This window comes from Magnolia sinica, chromosome 12 (genome assembly GCF_029962835.1).
Source record: "Magnolia sinica isolate HGM2019 chromosome 12, MsV1, whole genome shotgun sequence".
Taxonomy (NCBI): Eukaryota; Viridiplantae; Streptophyta; class Magnoliopsida; order Magnoliales; family Magnoliaceae; genus Magnolia; species Magnolia sinica.
This window is the reverse complement of record NC_080584.1, coordinates 10,504,451-10,531,262: the sequence shown is the minus strand read 5'-3', so window position 1 is coordinate 10,531,262 and position 26,812 is coordinate 10,504,451. Positions and strand designations below refer to the sequence as shown.

The 26,812-nt window shown below is 41.1% G+C and overlaps 1 protein-coding gene across 3 annotated transcripts in view; it reads right to left on the bottom strand.

Annotated features, from left to right (window-relative positions):
* Positions 1-16,135: 16,135 nt before the first annotated feature.
* LOC131220903 (probable LRR receptor-like serine/threonine-protein kinase At1g56140) overlaps positions 16,136-26,812 on the bottom strand; it is a 36,085-nt gene continuing 25,408 nt past the window's right edge. For all 3 annotated transcript variants that reach the window (XM_058215817.1, XM_058215818.1, XM_058215819.1), the window contains 7 exons: positions 22,150-22,348; positions 21,892-22,053; positions 20,813-20,931; positions 19,554-19,764; positions 18,956-19,187; positions 17,260-17,410; positions 16,136-16,766 (listed from right to left, as the gene is read on the bottom strand). In XM_058215817.1, the coding sequence (XP_058071800.1) occupies positions 16,377-16,766; positions 17,260-17,410; positions 18,956-19,187; positions 19,554-19,764; positions 20,813-20,931; positions 21,892-22,053; positions 22,150-22,348 (1,464 nt within the window). In that variant the 3' untranslated portion in view covers positions 16,136-16,376. The remainder of the gene's footprint in view (positions 16,767-17,259; positions 17,411-18,955; positions 19,188-19,553; positions 19,765-20,812; positions 20,932-21,891; positions 22,054-22,149; positions 22,349-26,812) is intronic.

Below are 26,812 nucleotides of genomic sequence, written 5' to 3'. Positions count from 1 at the left end.
AATGTGTAATGTCATCTAGTCAGCAACTCAATAATCCCCGTCGATCAGAGCGGTCTACATAAACCCGCATAACAACTGCATGTAGGAGAACTCCTCCTCGTCATCGTAGAAGTCCGGCTCTACCTCGTGAGCATCGCCATAATCTGCATCTACAACAGGGTTTGGTTGGTGTTTAAAGCACCGTCCCAGAACGTGGGAGTGAGTGATCAACTCAGTGGAATCATGAAGCAAAGGTTAACATGTTATCAATTCAGTCAAGCAGTAATGATAAAGCAGTAAAACACTCATGTCCTAAGTACTCTTGTTAATGCAAGTATGGTATGTTATAATGATGGATGCCCTCGCCTACACTCCCTCTTGCGGCAACATCTAACGATTGTGGCATGCACCACTCCTAGTAAACGTGCACTTCCTCGCCAAAGCACCGTGTGATGCGATGCATGATTCGTGTTATTCAAATTCTTAGTTAGGTTTATTCATACAGTAGGGTTGGAAAGCTAAGGTACCTCCCTTATATCAATTCTTAAACAATGATCCATTTTAGGGTAGTCAGTCCTAGTAAATCTCATACGATGTTGCGGTTTTAGGTCACTACAAAGGGCTCGTCACCTGATCAAAGTAGGCCTAGTTTATACTCTAGTTGCTACGAAAAGACTCATTACCGCACGCAGTCTCAGAGTATGCTTGAGGTCACTCCACCAACACCCTACCAACTGCAAGTCCATTTTCAAAGGCTCGTCACCAACCCGACTGGGGACCATATCTAGGCTGCGCCAGTGTAGGCCGACAGCTCGAATATAGTGTCTCATACAACCGTATTCGGCTCACGAGTTTGGGTTGCTCATTAAAGACTATGGGGAGCTTCGTCACCCCAGCGTAGGCTGACAGCTCGACCACGGTGTCCCTACCACCATGCTTGGCTCATGAGTCATAGCGGATCAAGGTACTAAGGTTAAACAGGTTTTCACTGGTGAGTTTGGTACCTTAGATTCAAGCAGTAGCGTCCATACATGGTGAACATACATCGGGTCAATCGGGTTACTTAACGAGCTCGACTGGTACCGGCGCACATCGAGATGATCGACATGAAGTGCGTAAGCACTCCGTGTGGCCTAACCACTGTCGATATCCAATGTACGGCTCGGATTCATCGAACACGCCCTGTGTGGCGAAACAATCCTCAGCCACTAACTCGGAAATCATTACCGATTGCCTAGGCTGCATCGTAGCCCCAAACACAATACAAATAACAGTATACGAAGGTATTAACTAAGGACAGCATGTGAAAGCTAAAATTAAATATAAATCTTACCCTAAGCAATTCAACAAAATACATACTACACATGTATCGTACAATAGCATTTCATCCTTAATTCACATAGTAGTAAAATAGGTTATATGAAGGATTCTATAAGCAAGGAGTTGAGAATCTCATCTCAACACCCTCATTACAAGCTTTTAAACAATCATTTTCACATTCAGGCATTTTATCAAATACTTAGGCTACACATATCATATACATGTATTAAAGTAATTATAACAGGTATTATAGCGAATCCCTTTTTCAAGGGGTTCACCATACGTATAACGATCATGTATTGCTAGTCAATAAACATAGCAAGCATAAATCACAATTCCATAGTCATTCAAACATTTCAACAAACACACGGAATGCGTTAAAAGCAACATAATTTACACATATACGTATTATATGGAAAACGTCATATCTGTGCACATGTGACAACAATCAAGTCAGTCATAAATCATTACTAACATTGAAAGCCCTGAAAACCATAACCTAAACATTTATAATCCGCACCTTTCGCCGGTAGACTCGTAATAAACTCAGTTCGTTCTCTAATTCACCGTCTACGGCACAACTGCAACCTACAGTATGAAATAGGTTAGCTATTTCATTCTTTACTCTATTTGAAACCCTAAAACAAGTTAGGGTTAGGTTTCCTTACCTAAGAACGGAATCCGAATCGTCGGAATAGCGACACGGGAATGGTGGTTAAGCACGTGGAGCGGCAGGGAAGAATCCCAGAAGCAAACGCCAACTCTCTCTCACTTTCTCTCTCTTCTCTCCTAAGGTTAGGAATTTGTATGGAATGAGAGAGAGGGGGGGTTTAAGCCTTTATATAGGCCCAGAACTGATGGGAATGACCCCAGGGCCATGGTATACTTAGGTTATAGCTAAAAGTGGACTGTTTCAGTCCAACGGAGCTATTCTGAAGGCTCCATTTCCACATGCGGTCGGACTTAAGCTTCCTAACATTGGATCTAGGTCAGGCTACGACTTCGGTCTGATCGGGTTTACAAATCGACCGCGGAGGACCAATTTCAGTTCAATGGTCACCGGTACTCGATCAGGGCCACAAGTGCACTGACATGTGTTAAAAATTTTCCCTGATCCGAGGGTGTAATTGGGTCAGATTCCGACGATCTGAATCCTTAGATTTGGCTTGCAAGTGAAACGACTCAATTCACTTAAGTCCCAGTTCATTTCCTAAAGATATTCGCATTTCTCACACACTTCGCATCGTGCTCAAGTTGTGTGTTTCTGGATACAATTAGGACTTGATTTCCGAGGTAGTGGTCAAGTCCAACATAGCGGTCATAACCATATGATTTCGTAGTAATCGGACTTTCGACGCGCGGTCCAGGTCCGATACGGAGTCTCAAGGTGCTCTCGAGAGCAACCAGGTTTAGAGATTGATTCTAAATTTCAGGGTAAAGTAGCATCAATGATTCTGCACGTTTTGGATTTTTCAGATCATATTTAAAGTGATCAGTGCCAATTTCATATGTACTATAGTTTAGCACTAGCTAATTCTTGTCTAATTTCTAAAGGATTTTGTCCTTGGTGATTTCTGCCTGAGGTGGTACTCTGGTCTCTGTATGGATTTTTTCAAGACGTTACAATATACCCCCCTTAAAGAAAAAAATTTTCCTCGAAATTAGTACCTTTTCGTACTCCTCGAGAATCTGTGGGTAGTTCTTGCGAACTTCAGCTTCTGTTTCCCAAGTAGCCTCTTCTTCACTATGCTGTGTCCACAGAACCTTCACAAGTGGAATCACCTTACTACGCATGCGCAGCACCTACTCTTTCCTATCTAGGATATGCGTCGGTTGTAGTACATAAGTAGCGTCCTCACTCAACTGCGCCTGCTCCCACTTGATAATATAGGAAGGATCAGGAACGTATTTCTTTAGCATGGATACATGAAATACGTTATGCACGCCGACGAGTGGTATGAGAAAAGCAAGACGGTATGCTACCACACTCACTCGGTCTAGTATCTGGAATGGGCCAATAAATCTTGGTGTGAGCTTCCCCTTCTTTCTAAGTTGAAGGACTCCCTTCATCGGAAAAACCTTCGGGAATACATGGTCCCCAACCTCGAACTCTGGCTGTCGCCACCTCGTATCGGCGTAGCTCTTCTGTCTACTTTGTGCTGCCATGAGTTGACGCCTAATAATGTTGATCTTCTCTGAAGTCACTTGAACTAATTTTGGGCCAATCAGGCTCTTCTCGCCAACCTCTGCCCAGCAATGCGGTGCCCGACAGGGATGCCCATACAATGCCTCTTAGGAAATCATATCAATACTCGCATGAAAACTATTGTTATATGCAAACTTTGCATAAGGAAGACAGTCATCCCAACTGTCCTTGAAATTCAGCACACAAGCTCGCAACAAGTCCTCTAACACCTGGTTTACCCATTCCGTCTGCCCGTTAATCTATGAGTGGAACGTGATACTAAACTTCAATTTCACACCCATTGCTTCCTTGATACGAGTCCAGAAAATAGATGTGAATCGTGTGTCTCGGTCCAACACGATCTCTAGAGGAACTCCATGTAGACACACAATCTCCTTGATGTACAACCTGGCCAACTCATTTGTGAAGTTTGAAACTCTGATAGGGAGGAAATGGGTCGATTTCGTCAACCGGTCCACGATCACCCATATGGAGTCATGTCCCTTCGTCGTCTTCGATAGCCCAGAGATGAAATCCATAGAAATGAAATCTCATTTCCATTCAGCTATGGGCATGGGCTGAGGCAGTCCAGGAGGTTGACAATGTTCGACCTTGACCTGCTGGCACGTGAGACAGCGTGATATATACTCTGCTATGTGGGCCTTCATATTGTCCCACCAGTACAATCTCTTCATATCTTGATACATCTTCGTACTTCCAGGATGCATCGCCAATTTCAAACTATGTGCAGCCTTGAAAACCTCCTGTCTCAAGTCATGAAGATCCGGGACGCATAAGCGGCCGTGGTAACGTAAGCCCTCATCCGTACCAACTCTCCACTCGGAGTCCTCATCGTCGCTAGCCTGCTCTTGAAGCTCAGACAATCGTCCATCGTCCTTCTGGGCCTCAATGATCTTATCATCAATAAGTGGCCACACACGAACGTGCGCGACACTCTCGAACGGCTCCTCCATAGTGAGCTTCTGCTCGAAGTCTCGCACGAACTCTACCATACCCCATTCTGCCACCATCAGCGGAGCCGCAAACTCTATGGTCTTCTTGTGGTTTGACGCGTCAACCACAAGGTTAGCCTTGTCAAGATGGTAGGAGACCTCGAACTTGAAGTCTTTCAAGGTTTCCATCCATTGTCGCTGTCTCATATTCAGGTCCCTCTCGGTGAATATGTACCTGAGGCTCTTATGATCGCAAAAGAGCTCGAACTCCTCTCCATAGAGGTAATGTCTCCAGAGCTTCAATGCAAATATAACAGCCGCTAACTCTATGTCGTGTGTAGGGTAGTTCTCCTCGTGTTTCCTCAGCTGTCTCGAGGTGTACACAATTACCCTGTCCTTCTGCATAAGGACACAACCCAGACCAACGCGAGATGCGTTGGTGTATATAGTGTACTTAACCCCTTGCTCTGGCAACACTAGCATAAAGGCGGATGTTAGCTTATCCTTCAGCTTCTTAAAGCTGCTCTGCCGATCTCATTCCAGGCGAACTTGAGATCCTTCTGAGTCAGCTGTGATAACGGCCTGGCAATCTTGGAAAAGTCCCTAATGAATCGACAATAGTAACCTGCCAGACAAGAAAGCTTCTCACTTCAGTAACCGAACCGAGCTGCTCCTAGTCTTGAACTGCGGCTACCTTAGCAAGGTCCACAGCTATCCCTTCCTTGAACACCACATGTCTCAGGAATTTGACTTCTTCTTTCGAGAAGTCGCACTTCTTATACTGTGCAAACAATTAATTCTTCCTGAGAGTATTGAAGACTGCTCGCTAGTGTTCCTCGTGGTCTTCCCGACTCTGGGAATATATCAGGATGTAATCAATAAATACGATGACGAATCGGAATAGAAACGGCAGAAACACCCTGTTCATCAAGTTCATGAACACGGTCGGTGCGTTCGTAAGGCCGAACGATATAACAAGAAACTCATAGTGCCCAAAACTGGTCCTGAAAGCCGTCTTCTGCACGTCCTCATCCCTGATGCGCAACTGGTGATACCCTGACTACAAGTCGATATTCTTGAAATAATGCGCCCCCTTCAATTGATCAAACAGGTCATCTATCATGGGCAAAAGATACTTGTTCTTCACGTCACTTGGTTCAACCTGCGATAATTAATACACAACCGCAGTGATCCATCTTTCTTTTTCACAAACAACACAGGTGCTCCCCAAGGAGACGCATTGGGTCGTATGAAGTTCGAATCTAACAAGCTGTCAATCTATCTCCTCAACTCCTCCATCTCACGTGGAGGCATGTGATACGTCGGTAACAAAATCGGTGTCGCAACGGGCACTAGGTCAATGGTAAAATCGACCTCGCACTGAGGAGGCAACCCAGGTATCTTCCTGAACACATCCTCAAAATCTCGAACTACGGGCGTGGTTTCAAGTGTTGGCCGATCAACATTCTTCAATAAGGAAGCATAACAACGCAAGCGGCAGGGCAAACTGACCTGAACTGCAAAAGTAAAGGTCGTGCCCTCAGGTGCATGAGCTGTCACCACTCTGGTATCGCAATCGATCTCAGCCTTCATCTCGGTGAGCCAATCCATACTGAGGATAACGTTATAATGCCATAGTGGGGCAACAATCACGTTGATGAGAATTGTCCCGCCCCCTAAGTCTATCGAGCAATCCTTACACATCTTGGTAATGTCTGAAAAAGTCCGTATAGCAGCAAGAAGTCTCACTCCCTTCGTGGAACTAGTTTCCAACCCCAGTCGCTTGATTGCTGCACATGATACTATAGAGGTAGTGGACCCGGTGTCCACCAATAAGAAGACCGATATACCTTGCATATGCGCGGTGACCTTGAAAGCCGATGGTGCCGTAACTGCCATCTCGGATGCCTCAGCTAAAAGTGAGTGCACACGAACCTGCTGTGAACGGTTCGACTGCGGTGCCATAGGTCGCCGAGGCTGCCTGAATCGAAGGGCAGGTGACCGAAAGGATGAATGTGCCGGTGTTGACCGCAGAGGTGGGGCTGAAATAGCCTAAGGAAGCTGACAATTAATCCTCTAAGGCGGTGAGAAGCCATTGTCCCTCATCCTAGCGAAGTAATATGTGTCAGTGTGGCTTGGCCTCTTGCAGTAGGCGTACAACAAGTCTAGTCACCTCAGCTGAGTCGGGGGAGCCGAAAGTCTAAGAGGCGAATCTGCATGAGGCCTCTTACCGAGGAACGGCCTGCTCGGCAACTCAAGTCGTGGCCTAAGAACCATAGGCCCACGAGTGCAGGATAACCTATCCCCGTCCTGCTCCACTCGCATAGACATGCTCACTAGCTCAGCATAGGTAGATATGCCGGTGCAACACATCTTCGAGCGTATCTCGGGTCGCAGGCCCTCAGAAAAGTGCCGCATCAACATCGGTCGGTCTGCCAATATCAGGGGAGCATATCTGGCCAGCTCCGTGAACTGGTTCTCATACTCTGCTACCGTCATCCCTCCCTGACGGAGGCGAAGAAACTTACTCTCCTTCTCATGCCGATATGTGAGAGGAAAATACTTCTCGTGAAAGCACGTCTCAAATGCCTCCCACGTCCAGACATATCCGATGGCGATGGTCCGAAGGACGCTGTCCCACCAAAGGTTGGCCTCCTTTTCGAACATGAAGGTGACCAACTCCACCTGCTCTGCCTCAGTGTAGTGCAATAGTCTTAGCATCTTAAAGATGCAGTCAAGCCAATACTCGTTCTCCTCGGGTCGATGACTGGGTACGTCGTAGATAACTTCTCATCGACATGCGCTTCAAATACGACCTTACGGTTGCGGAACTTACTGAGGCCGATGTTCGGTAGTAAGGATCTCTCCAATAGAATCCAAGGATCGAGGTCCCACTTGGACCTCCGTTCTCGCTCAGCACTAGTACTTGCTTCGGCATCTGTCCTCCTCGTAAGAATACATGGTCAACTTGGCCCGGCCTCATCCGGGGCCGCTCTTTTCCTCACCATAAGAGACAAGAGCGTAGAGATGGAGAAGATGGCGGCGACCACCGCAAAGAAAGCCATGAAAACAAGATGGGTTGGTGGGTATTAGAGTTTTGAGAAACACAAAGAGGTTTGTGTTCTCAAATGGGAAGGAAGGAGGGAAATGATAAAAAAATGGGAGAAAAAGAGGTGTTCTAAAGGTATGGAAGGGGATTTAAGAGGAGATTGAAAGAGGTAGTAGGGTTTGAAGCACTTGGAATGATAAATGGGAGAGTTGTGATGAAGGAGAAAGAGATTTGAAGCTTAGAAGGTGAGTTGGTGTAATGAATTTGAGAGGAAGAAGGATTTGAGAGGTTTGGGAGAGGATATAGGGTAAGGGGGGTTGGATTTTTATAAAAACGACCCCAATGAGGGTTTTTAGAGTGGGAGGGGAGGTCTCACACGTGCGTGGGGGCCCACATGATCAGTCAGCTGGCCGGGCCCCGCTTAGGCGCTGCCTGGCTGGGCGGGGACCCCGCCGGGCGTCTGCCTGGTCGGCAGTGGGTTTGCATGGGGGCAGGGTCTACACCCCCCTGGGGTGCCGAAAAGTCATGGGACCCACCTCGGATCCCATTTTAAGTAGTGGTATGGCCCCCCCGCATTGGTTCGATACACATTCGCACTCCCACTTGCGAATATTCATGCTTTGACGTGTTTTGCGCGCAGGATTGACTGAATCGGCGTCTAAACTCGTCGATGGACGGACTAAGGAGAGATTTGGATCGTCTTACACGATCCACGAGGCCTACGGAGTTAACTACGAAGGTCAGTTTCGGCTGAATCCGACGTCCGACGAAACTGGAAATCGTATAACTGTTTTTACGTTTCATCGCACCCTCTTAAGTCAAAGTACGTCAGTGGGCATCGTGTGGCCATAACCCAGGTCCAGTTTAATCCAAATCATGCTCTGATACCAACTTGTAATGCCTTGAAAATCGGGAGTCGAGTCGGAGCCCAACTCCCAAGTTTCAAAACATCACTTATGCAACATAGATAATGATGATTAAATGTTGTTTGTATTAGTGCCTTAAACATGAGTGAGATTATACCAAACAACATATCATACTCTAGAGACAATTAATTACGCAAGCGGAAGACTGTGATAAGTATATAAAGTATATAAACAACTGTAAGTCTCCTGAGTATGATCATAGTTACATGTAAATTTTCCAAAATATACAAAATGTGTAATGTCATCTAGTCAGCAACCCAATAATCCTCGTCGATCAAAGCGGTCTACATAAACCCGCCTGACAACTGCATGCAGGAGAACTCATCGTCATTGTAGAAGTCCGGCTCTGCCTCGTGAGCATCGCCATAATATGCATCTACAACAGGGTCTGGTTGGTGTTTAAAGCACTGTCCCAGAACGTGGGAGTGAGTGATTAACTCAGTGGAATCATGAAGTAAAGGTTAACATGTTATCAATTCAGTCAAGCAGTAATGATAAAGCAGTAAAACACTCATGTCCTAAGTACTCTTGTTAATGCAAGTATAGTATATTATAATGATGCATGCCCTCACCTGCACTCCCTCTTACGACAACATCTAACGATCGCGGCATGCACCACTCCTAGTAAACGTGCACTTCGTCGCTAAAGTACCGTGCAATGCAATGCATGATTCGTGTTATTCAAATTCTTAGTTAGGTTTATTCATAAAGCATGGTGAGAAGCTAAGGTACCTCCCTTTTATCAATTCTCAAACAATGATCCATTCTAAAGTCGTCAGTTCTAGTAAATCTCATACGATGTTGCGGTTCTAGGTCACTACAAAGGGCTCATCACCTGATCAGAGTAGGCCTAGTTTATACTATAGTTGCTATGGAAAGGCTCCTCACCTCAACGCAGTCTCAGAGTATGCTCGAGGTCACTCCACCAACGCCCTACCAAATGGCAGTCTATTTTCGAAGGCTCGTCACCAACCCGACTAGGGACCACAGCTAGGCTGCGTCAGTGTAGGCCGACATCTTGAATACAGTGTCTCATACCACCGTATTTGGCTTACAAGTTTGGGTTGCTTATTGGATACTACGGGGAGGCTCGTCACCCCAGCGTAGGCCGACAGCTCGACCATGTGTCCCATACCACCATGCCCGGCTCATGAGTCTTAGCGGATCAAGGTACTAAGGTTAAACGGGTTTTCACTGGTGAGTTTGGTACCTTAGATTTAAGCAATAACGTCTATACATGATGAACATACATTGGGTCAATCGGGTTACTTGACGAGCTCGACTGGTACTGGCGCACATGGATATGATCGACATGAAGTGCGTAAGCACTCCGTGTGGCCTAACTACTATCAACATCCAACGTACGGCTCGGATTCATCGAACACGCCCTATGTGGCGAAACAATTCTCAGCCACTAACTCGGAAATCATTACCGATTGCCTGGGCTACATCGTAGCCCAAACACAATACAAATAACAGTATACGAAGGTATTAACTAAGGACAGCATGTAAAAGCTAAAATTAAATATAAATCTTACCCTAAGCAATTCAACAAAACACATACTACACATGTATCGCACAATAGCACTTCATCATTAATTCACATAGTAGTAAAATAGGTTATATGAAGGATTCTATAAGCAAGGAGTTGAGAATCTCATCTCAACACCCTCATTACAAGCTTTTAAACAATCATTTTCACATTCAGGCATTTTATCAAACACTTAGGCTACACATATCATATACATGTATTAAAGTAATTATAACAGGTATTATAGCAAATCCCTTTTTCAAGGGGTTCACCATACATACAACGATCATGTATTGTTAGTCAATAAACATGGCAAGCATAAATCACAATTCCATAGTCATTCAAACATTTCAACAAACACATGGAATGCGTTAAAAGCAACATAATTTACACATATACGTATTATATGGAAAACGTTGTATCTATGCACGTGTGACAATAATCAAGTCAGTCATAAATCATTACTGACATTGAAAGCCCTGAAAACCATAACCTAAACATTGATAATCTGTACCTTTCACCGGTAGACTTGTAACGAACTCAGTTCGTTCTCTAATTCGCCGTCTACGGCACAACTGCAACCTACAGTATGAAATAGGTTAGCTATTTCATTCTTTACTCTATTTGAAACCCTAAAACAGGTTAGGGTTAGGTTTTCTTACCTAAGAACGGAATCTGAATCGCCAGAATAGCGACACGAGAAAGGTGGTTAAGCACGTGGAGCGGCAGGGAAGAATCCTAGAAGCAAACGCCAACTATCTCTCTCACTTTCTCTCTCTTTCCTTATCTTTTTTCTCTCTTCTCTCTCCTAGGGTTACGAATTCGTATAGAATGAGAGAGAGATGGATTTAGGCCTTTATATAGGCCCAAAACTAATGGGAATGGTCCCAGGGCCATGGTATACTTACGTTATAGCCAAAAGTGAACTGTTTCAGTCCAACGGAGTTGCTCTGGAGGCCCTTTTTTCACATGTGGTCGGACTTAAGCTTCCTGACATTGGATCTAGGTTAGGTTAAGACTTCGGTCCGATCGGATTTACAGATGGACCGCGGAGGACCAGTTTCAGTTCAACAGTCAGCGGTACTCGATCAGGGCCACAAGTGTATTGACATGTGTTGAAAATTTTTCCTGATCCGAGGATGTAATTGGGTCAGATTCCGACTGTCTGAATCCTTAAATTTGGCCTGCAAGTGAAACGACACAATTCACTTAAGTCCCAGTTCATTTCTTAAAGATATTCGCGTTTCCCACACACTTCACTCTGGACTCAAGTTGTCCGTTTCTGGATACAATTTGGACTTGATTTCTGAGATAGTGGTCAAGTCCAATATAGCGGTCATAACTATATGGTTTCGTAGTAATCGGACTTTCGACACACGGTTCAGGTCCGATACGGAGTATCAAGGTGCTCTCGAGAGCAACCGGGTTTAGAAATTGATTCTAGATTTCAGGGTAAAATAGCATCAATGATTCTTCACGTTTTGGGTCTTGAAGATCATATTTAAAGTGATTAGTGCTAATTTCACAGGTACTCTAGTTTAGCACTAGCTAATTCTCGTCTAATTTTTAAAGGATTTTGTCCTTAGTGATTTCTGCTTGAGGTAGTACTCGGGTCTCTGTACGAATTTTTTTGAGACGTTACATATACCCAAATGGGTGTCTAGATTTCTAAAACACATTTTAATGGGCCTTATAAATGATCGTGAAGATTTCAACAGGTGTGTATCTACTTACACCTATTGCTTATGTTGTAGCTTACTTAAGTTATTGATTAGCCTTATTTTTAAGCCCATGGCCTAACATGAAAGGGTGTATTGGAATGATACGGTGGATGTCCAACATAGATCACAATGAGACCCATCTTCACCTCAGGAAAACCTCAAAATACCTTACTATGAATTATATTCTAAATTATTGTATTATATGTTAAATTCTTATATAAATTTCAATTTTAGATGTTTATTATTTTTAATATTGCGAGAAAGTCATGATATTTTAAAAGCTGCCACTGCCGTTGAAAAGTATGCGATAGGCTGTAGTAATATTAATTAGTGCATTTATCATGATATATCAAGATTTTTAGAAAATGTCACAGACTTGTGCTGCTGTGAGAAGGAAGAAAAGTAAAAGAAAACAAAACTTAAATAAAAAAGCACAATGTGCTTATTATATAAATGACATTCTAATATCTTTTGTGAAGGTTTTGAAGAAAGTTCCCAAGAGACCACTAAATTAATATAATTAATTAATTAAAATTGAAGTACTTTTCATGATATATGTATGTATGAAAAGGTACTACGAGGTTGACATTATGGGAATCTCATGAGGTCAAGCTCTGTGGATACACCCTTCCATTGTGAGTTATGGGCCAAAACAATCAAGCTAATCCATGATTGAAGTGGGCCCCATCACAGGTAATAGTTGAGAGTGGATGCCTGCCCATCTTTCTGATTGTACACAGGGCACATTGAGATATGCTTCCAACATTTAGCCCATCTATTGTGTGTGTCTTGCACGAGGGTCATAACAAATTTTAGGCCATTTTAAAATTCAAGTGTGCCCCATTAAGTGTTTTTAGATATTTTAGACATGATTTCTCATGTTTACAAATGGTATTACCCACTTAAGTTTTGGATACAAGTCATTTTTGGCATATCCTACGATCTAAAGGAGACCTACCAAATGCACGACATGGATGTCTATTACACATCACGATGGGACCCACAGAGCTCAACCTCAAGGGAAGCTCCCATGAGGTCAACCTCAAGGGACTATATGTGTGTGTGTGTGTGTTTGAAGCTGGGATCGGCCGAGGGAGCAAAGGTGTCGGGTGTGTTGCCCATGTTAGGCCCTAGTTAAATCAGTCACATTTTTTTATTCCAGTGAACCACAAGATTGGAAATAGTGTACAGGCAACCCTTATCCTCTGGTGTACCTTGCTTGAATCGATAATTATCTTGAAATTTTTTGTCCTTGGACTTAAATATTCATGTGTCATCTAATGGTTGGAGTGGATTTTGTACGATCTTCATGAAAGACCTTCTAAAAATTAAAGATGAATGTCTCTCCCAATTGTTTCATTTGGTGTGGCCTACCTAAATCATAAATCAACCTCTCTTTTTTTATTTCTAGGCCTAATATGGTATGACATATGATTGGAGTGGTTCTCACATTCACATCATGTTCTACTCCATAAAAAGATCTAGGATGAATGGTCCAAAATCTCTACTTTTTTGAAATGGTTGTGAGAGGGATGTCGTCCTTGATTTTTTTTATTGAGCTCATTGATGTGGATGTGAAATTTATTTTGACCATTAGATGTGTAATTTTATGCCAGGTAAAGGACAAAAAAATAGGCTAACTTGTGATGGGCCACACCAAAGGAAATGGTTGGGAGAGAGATGTCCAACCTTAACTTTACAAGGCAAACTATGATGATTATATGAAATTCAATCCAAGATGTCAAATGAAATTTAGACCTGGGGCAAAAAAAAAAGTCTCATCCATGATTCAAATGGGCCACACTAAGGAAAAACAATTTTAATGGTGAGTTTTGCCCTTTCCAATCATGCCAATCATGAATGGGACTAACTTTTCAGTCCCCGATGCACCTTACAGTAGTTGGGGTAGATTATCATATAACCGCCTTCCGTATAGGGTATTTTCAAATAAACGCATGCTTTCAAAATATTTAAGGTAAAACGCGTAGGGTTTGCACCATTAGAAACATGGCATGATATCCACCATCCATCATGTGGGCCAACCTTTGATGTGCCCTTCAATGTGAAACATCATGTGGGGCCAATCTCCATTGTAGACCATCCACCTTGTGAGGCCCACCTTGGATGTGGGCCATCCATCATACAAGACCCACCTTTAATGTGGATTGTTCGTCATGCAAGGCATACCTTTGAGGTGGGCCATCCATTATCCAGGGTGTACCTTTGATGTGGGTCATTCATAATTAAGGGCCGACCTTCGATGTGAATCATCCTCGTGCAGGGCCCACCTTAATATGGATCATCCATCATGCAGGGCCTGCCATCAATGTTAGTGTCCTCATGTGGGGCCCACCTTAATATGTTTCGTTCATCCTAATGGGATGTCCATTGTGTGAGTCCCACATTCAATGCAGGTCATCCATCATGTGGCGCTCATCTTGGATGCGGGCAATTTATCATTAGGGCCCGACCTTTGATGTGGACCACCTATTATGTGGGCCCATGTTAATATGGGTCATCCATTATGTGGGGTCTATTTTTAATGTGGACCATCCATCAAGTGGGATCTCCTTTGATATAGACCATCCATGAGATGGAGAGACAAGAGGTAGAAAGAGAGAGAAGTAAAAAAGTTTTTTTAAAAAAAACTCATGTAACTTTCATCACATGGGATACTTTTACAACAGGGTTACTAACTTTTAAAAAAAAAGAAAAAAAAAAGTAAAATGCTAACATACATAAGTTAGAGAAGTTACTTATTAGAGAGTATCCAAAACAGGCACTAAATGACATCTAAACCCACCAAAAATAGTAAATAACTCTTGGATAACTAAAACAAAGACTTTGGATCACAATTGGATTCTCAAAACCTTTAAAGAAATTTAAGCTAAAACACAATTTGACCTAGAAAATTAATGCTCTCTCTCTCTCTCTCTCTCTCTCTCTCTCTCTCTCTCTTGAAATCCCTTAGAGCTAACTGGCTTTGTCAGATGTTATATTATAGGGCTTGTCAATTGCTTTCCAACGATATATTATATGATCGATAGCTTTCTAATGACATATCATATGGCCATAGCAAGCATTTAGGCTATTTTTGCTTTAGATTGACGTTTTTAACTCGATTTGTTTTTATCTTGGTTGTCCAAAATATCATCCTCAACCTGTTCTATGTTACTTCTATTGACATGTTCTATGTTACTTTGATAGACGCCATTAACAGAAATTCTTTGGCAATAGTGTGAAGGGAGGATGTCATGACCTAAACTTGGTGAATGGGCTCACATAATTTTTGAGCTCCAAATCCGACAGTGACAATCTGCGTATACCCCATTCTCGGCTCCCGACTCCTATACGCCAGGATCCAATCCTGGGATTCCATAATAAGGATTTTCGTGGTGTTTTTTCTTTATTATTATTATTATTATTATTTTTATGAATATAACCATAAGTGTACCAAAACTAAAAACATAATCACAATTCTATTATAATATTTGTTCAAGTATAATCTTGAAAAGAAAATACATGATATAATAAAAGTTCAAAAAATCAGACATATGTTCATACCTCAATGATGTTAAGGTAACAATGTGCATAAGCTTATTACGAAGCCTATAAAGTACATGCATGTGTGCGCAATACATATAACAAGCATACAAATATTAGAATAAGCGAAAATGATAGAGGGCTAAACCGACAAGTTCATAAATACTACCTATGCCTATACTACGTGATGCAAGAGCATACATAGCCAAATGTTATATGTTAAGAATGCAATGTACAATGCCAATCCTCCACTAGTCCACAATAGACATGATAAAAGTGTTACTTGTGTGATTATGATAGTTGACCATTATCCAACTTGAGCTAGACCACGGTATGCATTTGCACCATTCACAAAAGTGCAAATCACCAAATGTGCGCATGTGGCACACGTGCATCTAGCTAGATCTAGACCGTCCAAACATGACCCCCATTGTATCAGGAACATAGACTGAAAATCACACTGATTGAATGTGGATCACTAACCATTTTCTTAACATCCATTTGATGGCAATTAATTGGGCGGTGGAGATTGCAAGACAGATATAGCATAATTTGGATGAATGGAAACGACATCTTAGAAAACAGGAACCATCACATGCAAGAGGCTAATAATATCTACGTTATCAAGGACCCGGGTTCAATACACGTGATACACATGTTCTGAGATCCAGACCATTCATCCGATGAGCAGGCAGAATGCAATCTTCAGATGATCCTAACCGGAGATTGGAGGACTTTTGCCCATTGAATGTCAACCGTTGATTGGATCTTTTTTCAAACTTCCCCATCTGTAACCTTCAACAGTCCTCCAATCAATTGCCAGGATGATCTAACCAATCTGATTTTTGGGGTATATGCAAATCCATGGTAGGGCTCAACAGATGACCAGTGCAGATCTTAACCAACTTTGATATGATTGATTTGAATATCTTTCTCAATGCAATTTCCCAACAAATCCATATCCCAAAATGTCCAAATACAGCCTCTGAGGCTACAACCATTTGTCCACAATTAAGTACAATCCAAAGAAATGAAAATACAAACCATAAAACATCTATATAAAATGGTAAATATGCATGTATCCATAACAATGGATTTATTAATGCACGTATGGGCATGTAAATACATGTTCACATGCATGCATGCATGGACAGCTTAGAAGACTATCATCACCGTCCTTCTCCGATGATCTCGTGCAACATCGGCTGAGTAGCCATAGGTGACGGGCTCTCATAAGCAAATGTTGTATTCGATGATGTGCCAATTTGGCTGTTCGTTGTTCTCCCCGTCGGCTCTCTTGACGTGTCATCGGTCATGAAGGTGCTTATCTCACCAAATTGCCAATCAGTTAAGTAGCCGGGACGTGATGTGATGCTACTCACTTCAATGTCACCTGCTAGCATGGCCACCACCCGGGACATGGGCGGGCGTAGCCCTGGGGATGCTTGAGTGCATAGAAGAGCTACTCCAATCATTCGTAGTGCTTCTTCTTTGTCGAATTCAGATAGTGTTTGATCCATCAGTTCCAATGGTCGGTTGGCTTCATGTAGATTCCATGCCTAAGAAATTGTGTAAAGAGATATCAGTAATACATCCATGAAAGTTCCACGAATCATACATGGATGGGTAATCCGTAAGTCCATCATCAAAAGCTAATCAATGATAGTTTACTAGAATGAATTATCAAAAGTAAAATAAAAAATAAAAAAATCCATGATTTGTGATAGATGTGTATCTGCTGATGCAATTCAGAAGCACTCCAAAGAGTCTGCTCAATCAATGACCCGAATATACAGATGGGTCCCACGTTAGCATGCTTAGGGTGCTTGAGTATTTAAATTTTGTGATAGTAATACGTGCGTTCTTTCTTTTTTTACACCCACTCACAACACAGTGGAATTTCACCACAATGGGTACTCAAACCCATGATCTCATGTTGGAACTCTTGTGAATCTACCGCTGAGACATTAGTAAGGAACCAGTAATATAACGAAAGAATAGAATTACCAGCCTACTGAGTCTGATTTTTGTAAGATAATTCAAATGTCATACCCATTCGAGGAGATAGATCTTATCTTGATCCAAGCTTGTATCTGAATTCATCCTTCCACTAAGAATCTCAAGTGCAACAACCCCGAAGCCGAACACATCGGCCTTTTCTGTCAGATGCCCACGCATGGCATACTCCGGTGCAAGATACCCACTTCAAGAAATTCAAGAAGCTAAAGGTTATTTTGATGTAATAAAAAAAAAAAAAAAAAAAACACCCTGAAATGAGCAAATTAGGGTGTGTTTGGATGGATGGGTCCAGCTCCATTGCTCAGTGGTAGACAAACTCTCTTTCAACACTGAGATAATGGTTTCGTGTGCCCATGTGGGGTGGGTGTGAGTGTGTCTAAAATTTTTTAAAAATTTCGGAAAAAAAAATAAAGTTGTGTTTGGATGCTCAATTGAATTGAATTGAAATAATTTGATTTCATAAGACCATTTGGGTGGATTGTGGATTGAGTTGCAAACATTCAGTTTAATCAAGACAAGTGATAGAAAGAAATAATTATGTTTCCATAGTTCTAAAACTCAGTGACTCAGCTTGAAACTTGGCCGAGTCAACTTGACTCGACGAGATTTCAAGCTGAGTCACAGGGAAACTCACTCGTGATTGTGACTTGGTTCTGACTCGGAAAGACTCACTGAGTCTGGTCGCCAACTCAGTCAATCTGACTTGGCATGACTCGAATTAAGTCACTCACAGGCGGCAAGCGTATCATTTTCTATAAGGAAAAGGTGAGGAGATTCACGACAGAAAGGAAGTAAATTGAACCCTTCCACCAATGCACAGGCACTATGATGAGACTATTTTGCCCGGTTTTAGCTATATCTGCTATTACTCTGAATATCCCTTAATCCATTTCTTAAATATTGAGTCAAGTCGAACAAAGATCGAGCGAGTCTTCGAGTTGACCAATCCCAATTGGATAACAAGTCTATTTTTTAAGTTTCCGACCTATTTTGTGGACTAATAATCGCAAGTTGATCGTGCATCCAAATGCACCCTAAAATGCAAATGGGCTGGGCCAATTCCTTTCAAAATGGGGCACTAGCCCTTAAAATCTCAAATCCAACTTGAAATGTATATAGTTGCAATTTGGTTTTTAGTCCATCGTTTTAAAGCTGGTTGACTTGACTTGAAACCTGGCCAAGTCAACTCGACCTGATGAGATTTCCAGACAAGTCTCTGAGAATCTAACTTGCATTAGTTGTTGGGGATTTATGCTGCGGAATCACACAGATCTAGATCTAGGGAAGCAATCCAATGGCACCAAGCAAACTCAAGAAAACAAACAGATTTAATGTGGAAAACTCTTTCGGAAAAAAACCACGGCACAAAGTGACAGAATTCTACTATGAAAGCGAGCATTACCCAAGCAGCAGCTGTGCTTTTTTGTGGATAAATTTATATATGTAATAAGTATTTGTTCACGTCGCTTGTATCCTTCAATTATATAATTATAATATTGAGTCCGGTCGATTTAAGACTCATTCGATTCCTCAAATTGAACTGAACTGACTGGACATCGAGTCGATTTTTTGGGTTTTTGAACTATGGTTTGGTAATCACATTGATGAAAACGGACACCCCACTTTGGTCATTTCTCATAAACTAGAATATTGCAATTTAGTTCAATTGAACATCCAAACAGACCGTTTAAGTAAGATAGGTGAATGTAGATGATCAAGTGCTTCTTACATTGTCCCTGTGACCCGTGTGCTGACGTGGGTCTTCTTATCATCGTATAGCTTGGCCAAACCAAAATCTGAAATCTTGGGGAAAAGATCAGCATCGAGTAGAATATTACTGGCCTTGACATCTCTATGTACAATCCGGAGCCTTGATTCTTCATGGAGATAAGCAAGACCTCTGGCCGTACCCAAGCATATATCGAAGCGGGTGGCCCAATTTAGATTCAAGTTGCTGTTTCCTGCGAGGAAATGGAATTGCTAATGAGCATGTGTGTGAGAACATGTGTTGTTTATCAGGTGAGGCCCACCTTTCATATGATATACCATAGCCCAAATATCTTGCTGATCCGATCAGCAGGCAGGTAATTTGTGTATGACAAATGTGGTTCTTAGCTATCCATTTATTTCATATACATGTGAAACACTTTATTTGTGGATGGCCTTGATTTGGGCTCAAGGCCCATCCATGCCAAGACCAACCAAATAAATGGCCTGGATCTAGCACATACACGCCACATTGGCACGCTTGGGCAGGAGTCCACATCCTACTCTATGATAGGCTCTTATAAGAATTTGGTTTTATGGAAATAGGTACGGTCCCATACCAAAGAGTGCCTGATCAAGGCTCTTGTTTTCAAGATACTCGTAGACCAGAAGCCGCTTATCTCCCTCGATGCAGCATCCATACAACTTCACGAGGTTCCTGTGTTGCACTGCAGATATGGTAGCGATCTCTGTTACAAACTGACTCCTTCCTTGACGAGATGCTACCGAGAGTTGCTTCACTGCTATTACCCGTCCATCTGTAAGTGTTCCCTATAAAAAATACCATGAATCAATATAAAATAAATGAATGCTCACATTACCTATGCATTATCTATGTTTGTATGCATGTATGCATGGATAGATGGTTGTAGTTGTACTAATGATGTAGAACGGGTCATGACCAGCTCAATGGAGCACAAGGATCACATGAATTTGGGATAGAAGGGCCCTAATTGGGTAAAAATGACCAAAATGCAAACTATAGGTTCCAATGGCCATATCTTTCTCACCAGTTATCGGATTTGCGTGTATATAAGTAATTGGAAAGCAATCGACAAGCCCTACGACATGGAAATTAATGGAGTATATTGGCCTCAAGGGATTTCTCAAAAAAGGACAGTTTTTTAGTCAAAATTACATTTTATTTCAAAACTCACTATGACATGGAAATTAAGTTCCATTTTCGCTTTTTGGAGGGTTTTAAGAGTCGGATTGAGGTCCAAGTCTTTGTTTGGTCATCTAAGGGTTGTTTATGAGTTTGGGTAGGAATAGATGTCCTTAGTATTTTTACGTAATTTTTACTATTTTGGGGAAGTGTCCTAGTTTGAATCAAAGTAGGAGTCTATAGGGCCTCTTTTGCTTAAATAAGGCCATCGAGTATGTTGAAGACAGCACTTTTCTTTCAATAATGTCAATTTTATTTCTCGTTTTAAAGATTCACTCTGCTTATGGATTCAAGGGTTGTCAACTAAGAGAAAACGGAGATCTTATTCCTCTATCCATGCACCCGCTGTGCCAGCTAATCTTTGTACATTTGTAGGTGTGTCATTTGTATGCATTTGTTGTTGTCCATTATCACATTATCAAGAGAGTGCATAATTTAAGGCCTGTTTGGGTGTGCCCACAAATTGGAATTTGTTTCCATTTTATCAACCCAAACCAAGTGAGACGAGAATGGTCTAGAATTACGAACCTGTTCTTTTCTCACTTGTGCTTTGGGCCGAGCTGCTTTTACTGACAAAGGTGGAAACTTCCAAACACACCCTTAATTCTTAACTTGCCATTTCTTTTATATTTCAGACCTTAGATGGAAAAATACCTTAAAAACAGGCCCAAATCCTCCCTCTCCCAACTTATTTGCAGGACTGAAGTCATCTGTCGCAGTCCTTAGTTCAGAATAACTGAAAGTGTTTGCTTTGGCAGCCATGCTTAGAAACTCTGCGAATTCAAATATGAAAGGAGGTTAGGATCATATTATCTACTTATATACAACACAAAACTCAAACACATGCACACATATCTATTCTCGAACATGAGGAAAAAATTGTTTCGGTGCGTTTGGATGCACAACTCAATTGAATTGTGAACATTCAGTTCAGTCCCAATGAAGTAACCAGACTGTAATGACAATCATTTACACTCCTTTCAAGTCCAACTTCGAAAGTCACATATTGAATTTTCGATAATACTCCATTAATATGAATACTTTACAGTTTTGCCATTCCAATCTACTGAACTAATTATTGCTATTTGATTCAATAGTGCATCCAAACACATCCCCTATATCATAATCACAATGGATATTTTGGTGAACCAGGTGCTCATCAATTCTTCTGCTTGTTTGAGATACATCAGAGAAAATGGGAAGTCCAGCATAGAGGGTAGCAATTTTCCACTTCCTCTGTCCCACTTTTTCAGGTCCCATGTGAAATGTTGCAGATATTCATCTGAATGTGGTCTAAGAAAGCCAATTGGCGACAAGAAGTTTGTTGGAACAAAATTGTAATTTCTCCTGATTGACACCAAAGACTCGAATCTTCACACACACACACACACACATGCGCACTTGAACCCATGACCTCAGTGCTGAGTTACAAGACTCGAATCCACTCCTATTAAGTCACAAGTGTCTGAGTTGGAGATTCAATGCATATCAATTAGATTGTGTTTAGATGCTCAGTCAAACTGAATCATAATAGTCCATTTCAATAAAACAGGAAGTGTCCAAGTATGGTTAGTCTCAAGATTACAATTACGACCATTTTGAGTTGGAATGCATGGAATTGCAATTACAGTATTGCCCCAACCTTGGTCATTCCTCTGCAATGATTTGAATGAATAGAAATCCAGTTCAGTTGAGCATCCAAATGCACCCTAATTTAGAAATATTGGCATTACCTTCGTCTTCATCGATGCCCCTTCTCTTTAGTCTCCGGATAAAAACTGCCAAAATCAATATAAAGCTCAGAGCACCTACACCAGCTATGATCCCAACGACCAAACCAGTCTTGTTTTTCTTTCCTGAACCTGGGGGACGGTTACTAACAGTTGGTGTGAAATCTGAAAAACAGAAAAAAGCCAGATATTCGTCTGTTAGTATCAAACAGCTAGCAACTTTCAGAATTTAATTCTAACATTCAGTCCTGGATATATTACCTGGAGTGACACTGATGGCCGAAATGGATGGCCCATAAGTACCTCGAAAAGGTATACAGCAAGTCCCTTTCCCGGCCCAAAAGAGATGGATTTCAAGGAAATTCTCAGTGACATTAGCCTGGAAAGCCCTCACAACAGCTCTCTTAAAGGCCCCACCTGCCTCTCTTTTTATATCAAAATCTTTTAGTTGAAGATTTCCCTAGAGATGCAATTAATAGAGTTTCAAAACTAGCGGAGTTAATTGTTATATCAAATTCACAAACTACAGTATTAGGAATGCATGTCATGCCCAAAGCTCAAGCATTGCCATAATCATCACGAATACCATGAAAACCAAAAGAACAACATGCATGATCCTAGCCTAAGTTGCCAATATCATCACACAAGATCATTAAATAAAACGAAACTATAATCTAATGGATGTAGGGACATCCAATTAGCATAGGGTATAGTATATTTCAAAGTAGAAAACCTAATACTACCTAGGGTAAAAATTAGGGTTTGGATAATTTGGTAAAATATGAAAATTAGGGATTTTAGGTTTAGAGTTAGGGTTTTGGGAATTGAAGAAAGGGGTTTCGATAAAAGGATGATGGAAAACCAAAAAAGAACAAGGTGTGGCCATACGGCCAACCCGAATGATTTACACGTGTGACCGTACAGTCACACGTGTGGCGTGGGATGGATGGGTTAGGTCGGTTAGGATTTGGGATTGTTGAAAGATAAAGGAAAGATGAGTTTATAAAAGGATAAAGGCTTAGGGTGAGAGAATCGAAGAATTCGAAGAAAAAACTTGATAGATGAGAAGAGAGAAGATGGTGTAGGGATATATGGAGACCTCGCACATACGCTGATGAAGATTAGCCTCACACTAATCTTCCTTCCAAATCGTATGAAAGTATCTTCAAATCGCATGAAGATGGAAGAAGAAAGCAAAAGCTTTTTCTTTTCTTTTTTTTTAAATCACAAAATCCAATGAGGGAGAGTGTCACACGCCCACCCTCTTTTATAGCTTCACAAAAGTTCGAAAATTACAATAAATACTTTGTTTTGTGAATTTTGACAAAAATAGTCCTAGTCTAACTAAAATTAACTAAAAACAATCGTAATAGCGTCCAAACATATCATGAACAAAACTAAATCCTATAAGCTGCTAAAAGCTGAGAAAAACTAATGTGGATGATCCATGACCAATGGCCTGATCATGTGATCCAACAGCCCAATCATCATGTCCCTCCAATCAATGAGTATCGATCACTTCATAAAGCAGCCCATGTGCATCTTTCCAGTGTGGGGTCTTCCAGATGCCCACACATGCACATGGGGTCTTCAACATGATCACATATACTTGCCTAGCCACAGGAAAATCGGTGTGGCCCGCCTCTTCTGATACGTACGCAAGGATGTATGTGAAGTGATGTCCTCATCATGAAGGACCATAGGTTAGGATTTTATACATCATTTGCATTATTGTACCCTATACCATGTACATTAATAGTTCTCTCTAGTTTTACCTTTTAATAAAGGAATTTTTCCACAGAAGGTGTAATTAAGGGCCAGTGCTAAACCACAATATGGAATATACTTTATTTCTAGATCAACGAAAGCCTCCCGACAAGACATTTGGGTGCATATCTTTGTAATAGAGTTAATAATTGAAATAATATTAAACCTTATCGAACAATAGATGTTTGTAATCAACACTTGGTTTTCATTTTACGATTTTAAATTGGTGGGAGCTTTCAGATGATAGGTTTCAGAGCAAAACTAAGAGACATCACCACACATAACAAAACTCAAGATTGGTGAGGTTTGCCCTAATGCAAAACCCTCAAAGAAAACAATAATATACATCAACCATAGAAAGATAACAATGTATAAGAATACCCCTATATAAACATAGCCACCCAATATGGGCCAAGAGATAAAAGAGGAAAAATATATTACAAGTAATAATACAAACATAATTTAGATAGGTGAGGACACAGACCCCTCCACCATAGCCATCCAACCATACAGCCTAGAGACGTGTGGTGTGTGTGACATGGGTAATCATATATGTCTAACATCACCCATGTCAATATGGAAAGAATGTCGTGCAGAAGGCATCATCTTAAATAAGTTGTATGAGTGCATGTACTTGTCGAGCACTCTAGATCGGAAGCCAACTCCAATTGGTGTGGTCATGCAAACTATGATAGGAATAATAATACATGAGTTACGAGTATTGGTTAAGTGGTCACTTAATACTCAAAAGCATGTGAGAAAATAGCAGTGTTTTAGCTAGTCTCACAGATCTTATTCTTTTAATAACTATCTTTTGATTTTGATTGTAATGAGATGAGCCAGATGGCAATCCATATTGTGCCCCTCCCACAATATCTTTCCATTTTCTTTGAAGCTTGAAATTGGAATTCAAATTCAAAATTTATAAAATATTAGGATGAGAGAGAGAGAGAGAGAGAGAGAGAGAGAGAGAGAGAGATTGAATGTGAATAGGATAAACCCTATCACACCCGAACTCCTCTTATATCTTCTCAATTCCTCTCTTTATAAAAATGGGTATACCTTCGATAAAGTATCTTAACTCAGAGAATTCCTCAAAGAAAGAATCAAAGGAAGAAGAATATGCATTATTTATTACGGTTGCTATTAGACAATCTAAACCATCGATCATGTTCAGGGCCACCCTAATAATTATAGGATCAAAACGGTGGTTGGATCATTTTCTTCTGTGTAATAGTTAGGACCACTGACCATGAGCCTCCATATTTGGCTTTGTGTGTAGGTGTAATGACCCTGATTTTCATGACCCACTTGAGACCTCGACTAAAACAAATTAATGTTTGTTTTTTTCCTTTATTAATAAAAACCAAGCACTTGGCCTAGTTAGTAAAAGCACTCTCGGTAGAGGGATGGGTCAACGGATCGATTCCCCACACCGCAAGAATTATATTGTTGCCAAAATCCCCCAAAGCCCTAGTAGAACCTTCTAGAATCAGGGCTCCCACTCTATTTAAAGGGGAAATCTGTTGTAAATTCCTACAGAAAACCTTAAACCTAAGAGTAGCCAAGAGAGAGAAAGAAGTCTTGCGAAAGAAGAACCTCCACTGGTAAGTTTGTCGTCTTTCTATTCTTTTTTTTTTTTTTTCCCTGTAAATCCCTATCTAAAAACCCTGGATTCAACCAATGGACATGGTAAGTTCACCCTGCATCCATCATCTTGATCCAAGGGAGGAGCTTTGATCAATAAAAGAACATTTTGAACAAGTTTCTGCAATCTAAGGAGAAATCCAATTGTCTCAATCTAAGGAAATTCAAATCTACGGATCCTAAGGCCAAATCGTGTTAAAGCCTCAATTCCTGGATTGATTCGACAAATATATTTCCTATAATGATCTATGAAGTTGTATAACTTATAATCGTTTTTATCAAAAATAGTTTTCAACTATCAATCGTAGATGCCAGATATTCGAATCTAAGCAATCCTTTAGTTTCTACAAATTCGACTATGAGAGAAAACCGTTGGATGGGTTGGACCCATTTCCATAATCAATGGAATCCATCAAAACTAATGAAGAAGAAGAGAAACCCTAAACATTCCAGAAAAACCAAACTGTGTAACTGAACGTATCTAACTTTGGTCGATCAATCGAAGTCAATGTTCAATTGATCAAAGTAGGTCGATTTTTGTCCAGTGGCTAAATCTTAAAATTTGTAGCCTGGTTTGTCTAATCGAACCCAATGTTTGATCGATCGAGGGGATCCTTGAGTGATCTTGACCGATCGAACTCATTCGATCGAGGACGACCAAATCAGTCCAGCGAGCAAATCGATTTAATCAAACCATGCTTGATCGATCGAAGATGACAAAAAATGTCCAGAGACTTAAAAAGTTAATTCGAAATTTCATCTATCCATGGTCGATCAATTAGAAGAGGGCCCTTGAGCTGGCTTGATCGATCGACTGCATTGATCAACAGTACCTGCGTTTTTCAAAATTTGAATTTAAGAAATTGACAGGTCATCTTGCTTGAGTCAATGGTGGACCCCACTTGTTAGAATAATATGAATGAATTGGAATATGCTAAATTAACTTAATAGGGATTTGAAACATAATTTACAAAGTGTTCGATTGATTGAAGGATTCAACCCTACCTCGAATAGGTGAGTGAATCCTAACGTGTCTCTTATCTAAGATAGATGACTTGATGGCTAAGATTGTTTTGATTAATATGGTTGTCGTATTATACTCTTTGTGTTATTCTTTCTTTACAATTCATGTATTGAGAGATTTCCTGATATTGATCATGCAAACATGTCAATCATTAATAATATGAAAATTCGTTATTCCTCTCAAAGATATATGTATTTATTGACTACACATGCTAATGCATAAACATTGAGTATACATTACATGCATCCATTGAGAGTGCATGAACGACTCATACTTTAAGTTCCCGAGGGATCTCCTTTGATGGTTACACCTGACAGATTCGTTACCAAAAGCCACGATAGTGGAAGCCTACTCATGAAGTAGATGTGTCGATTACCCTTGCCTACCTCGGTGGATGTCTATAGGGTACAAGTTACTCATGTGTCATGCCAACCTAGGTGGATGTCTGACTAGTACAATTTTAGGTTTACGGATATCTAACCTAAA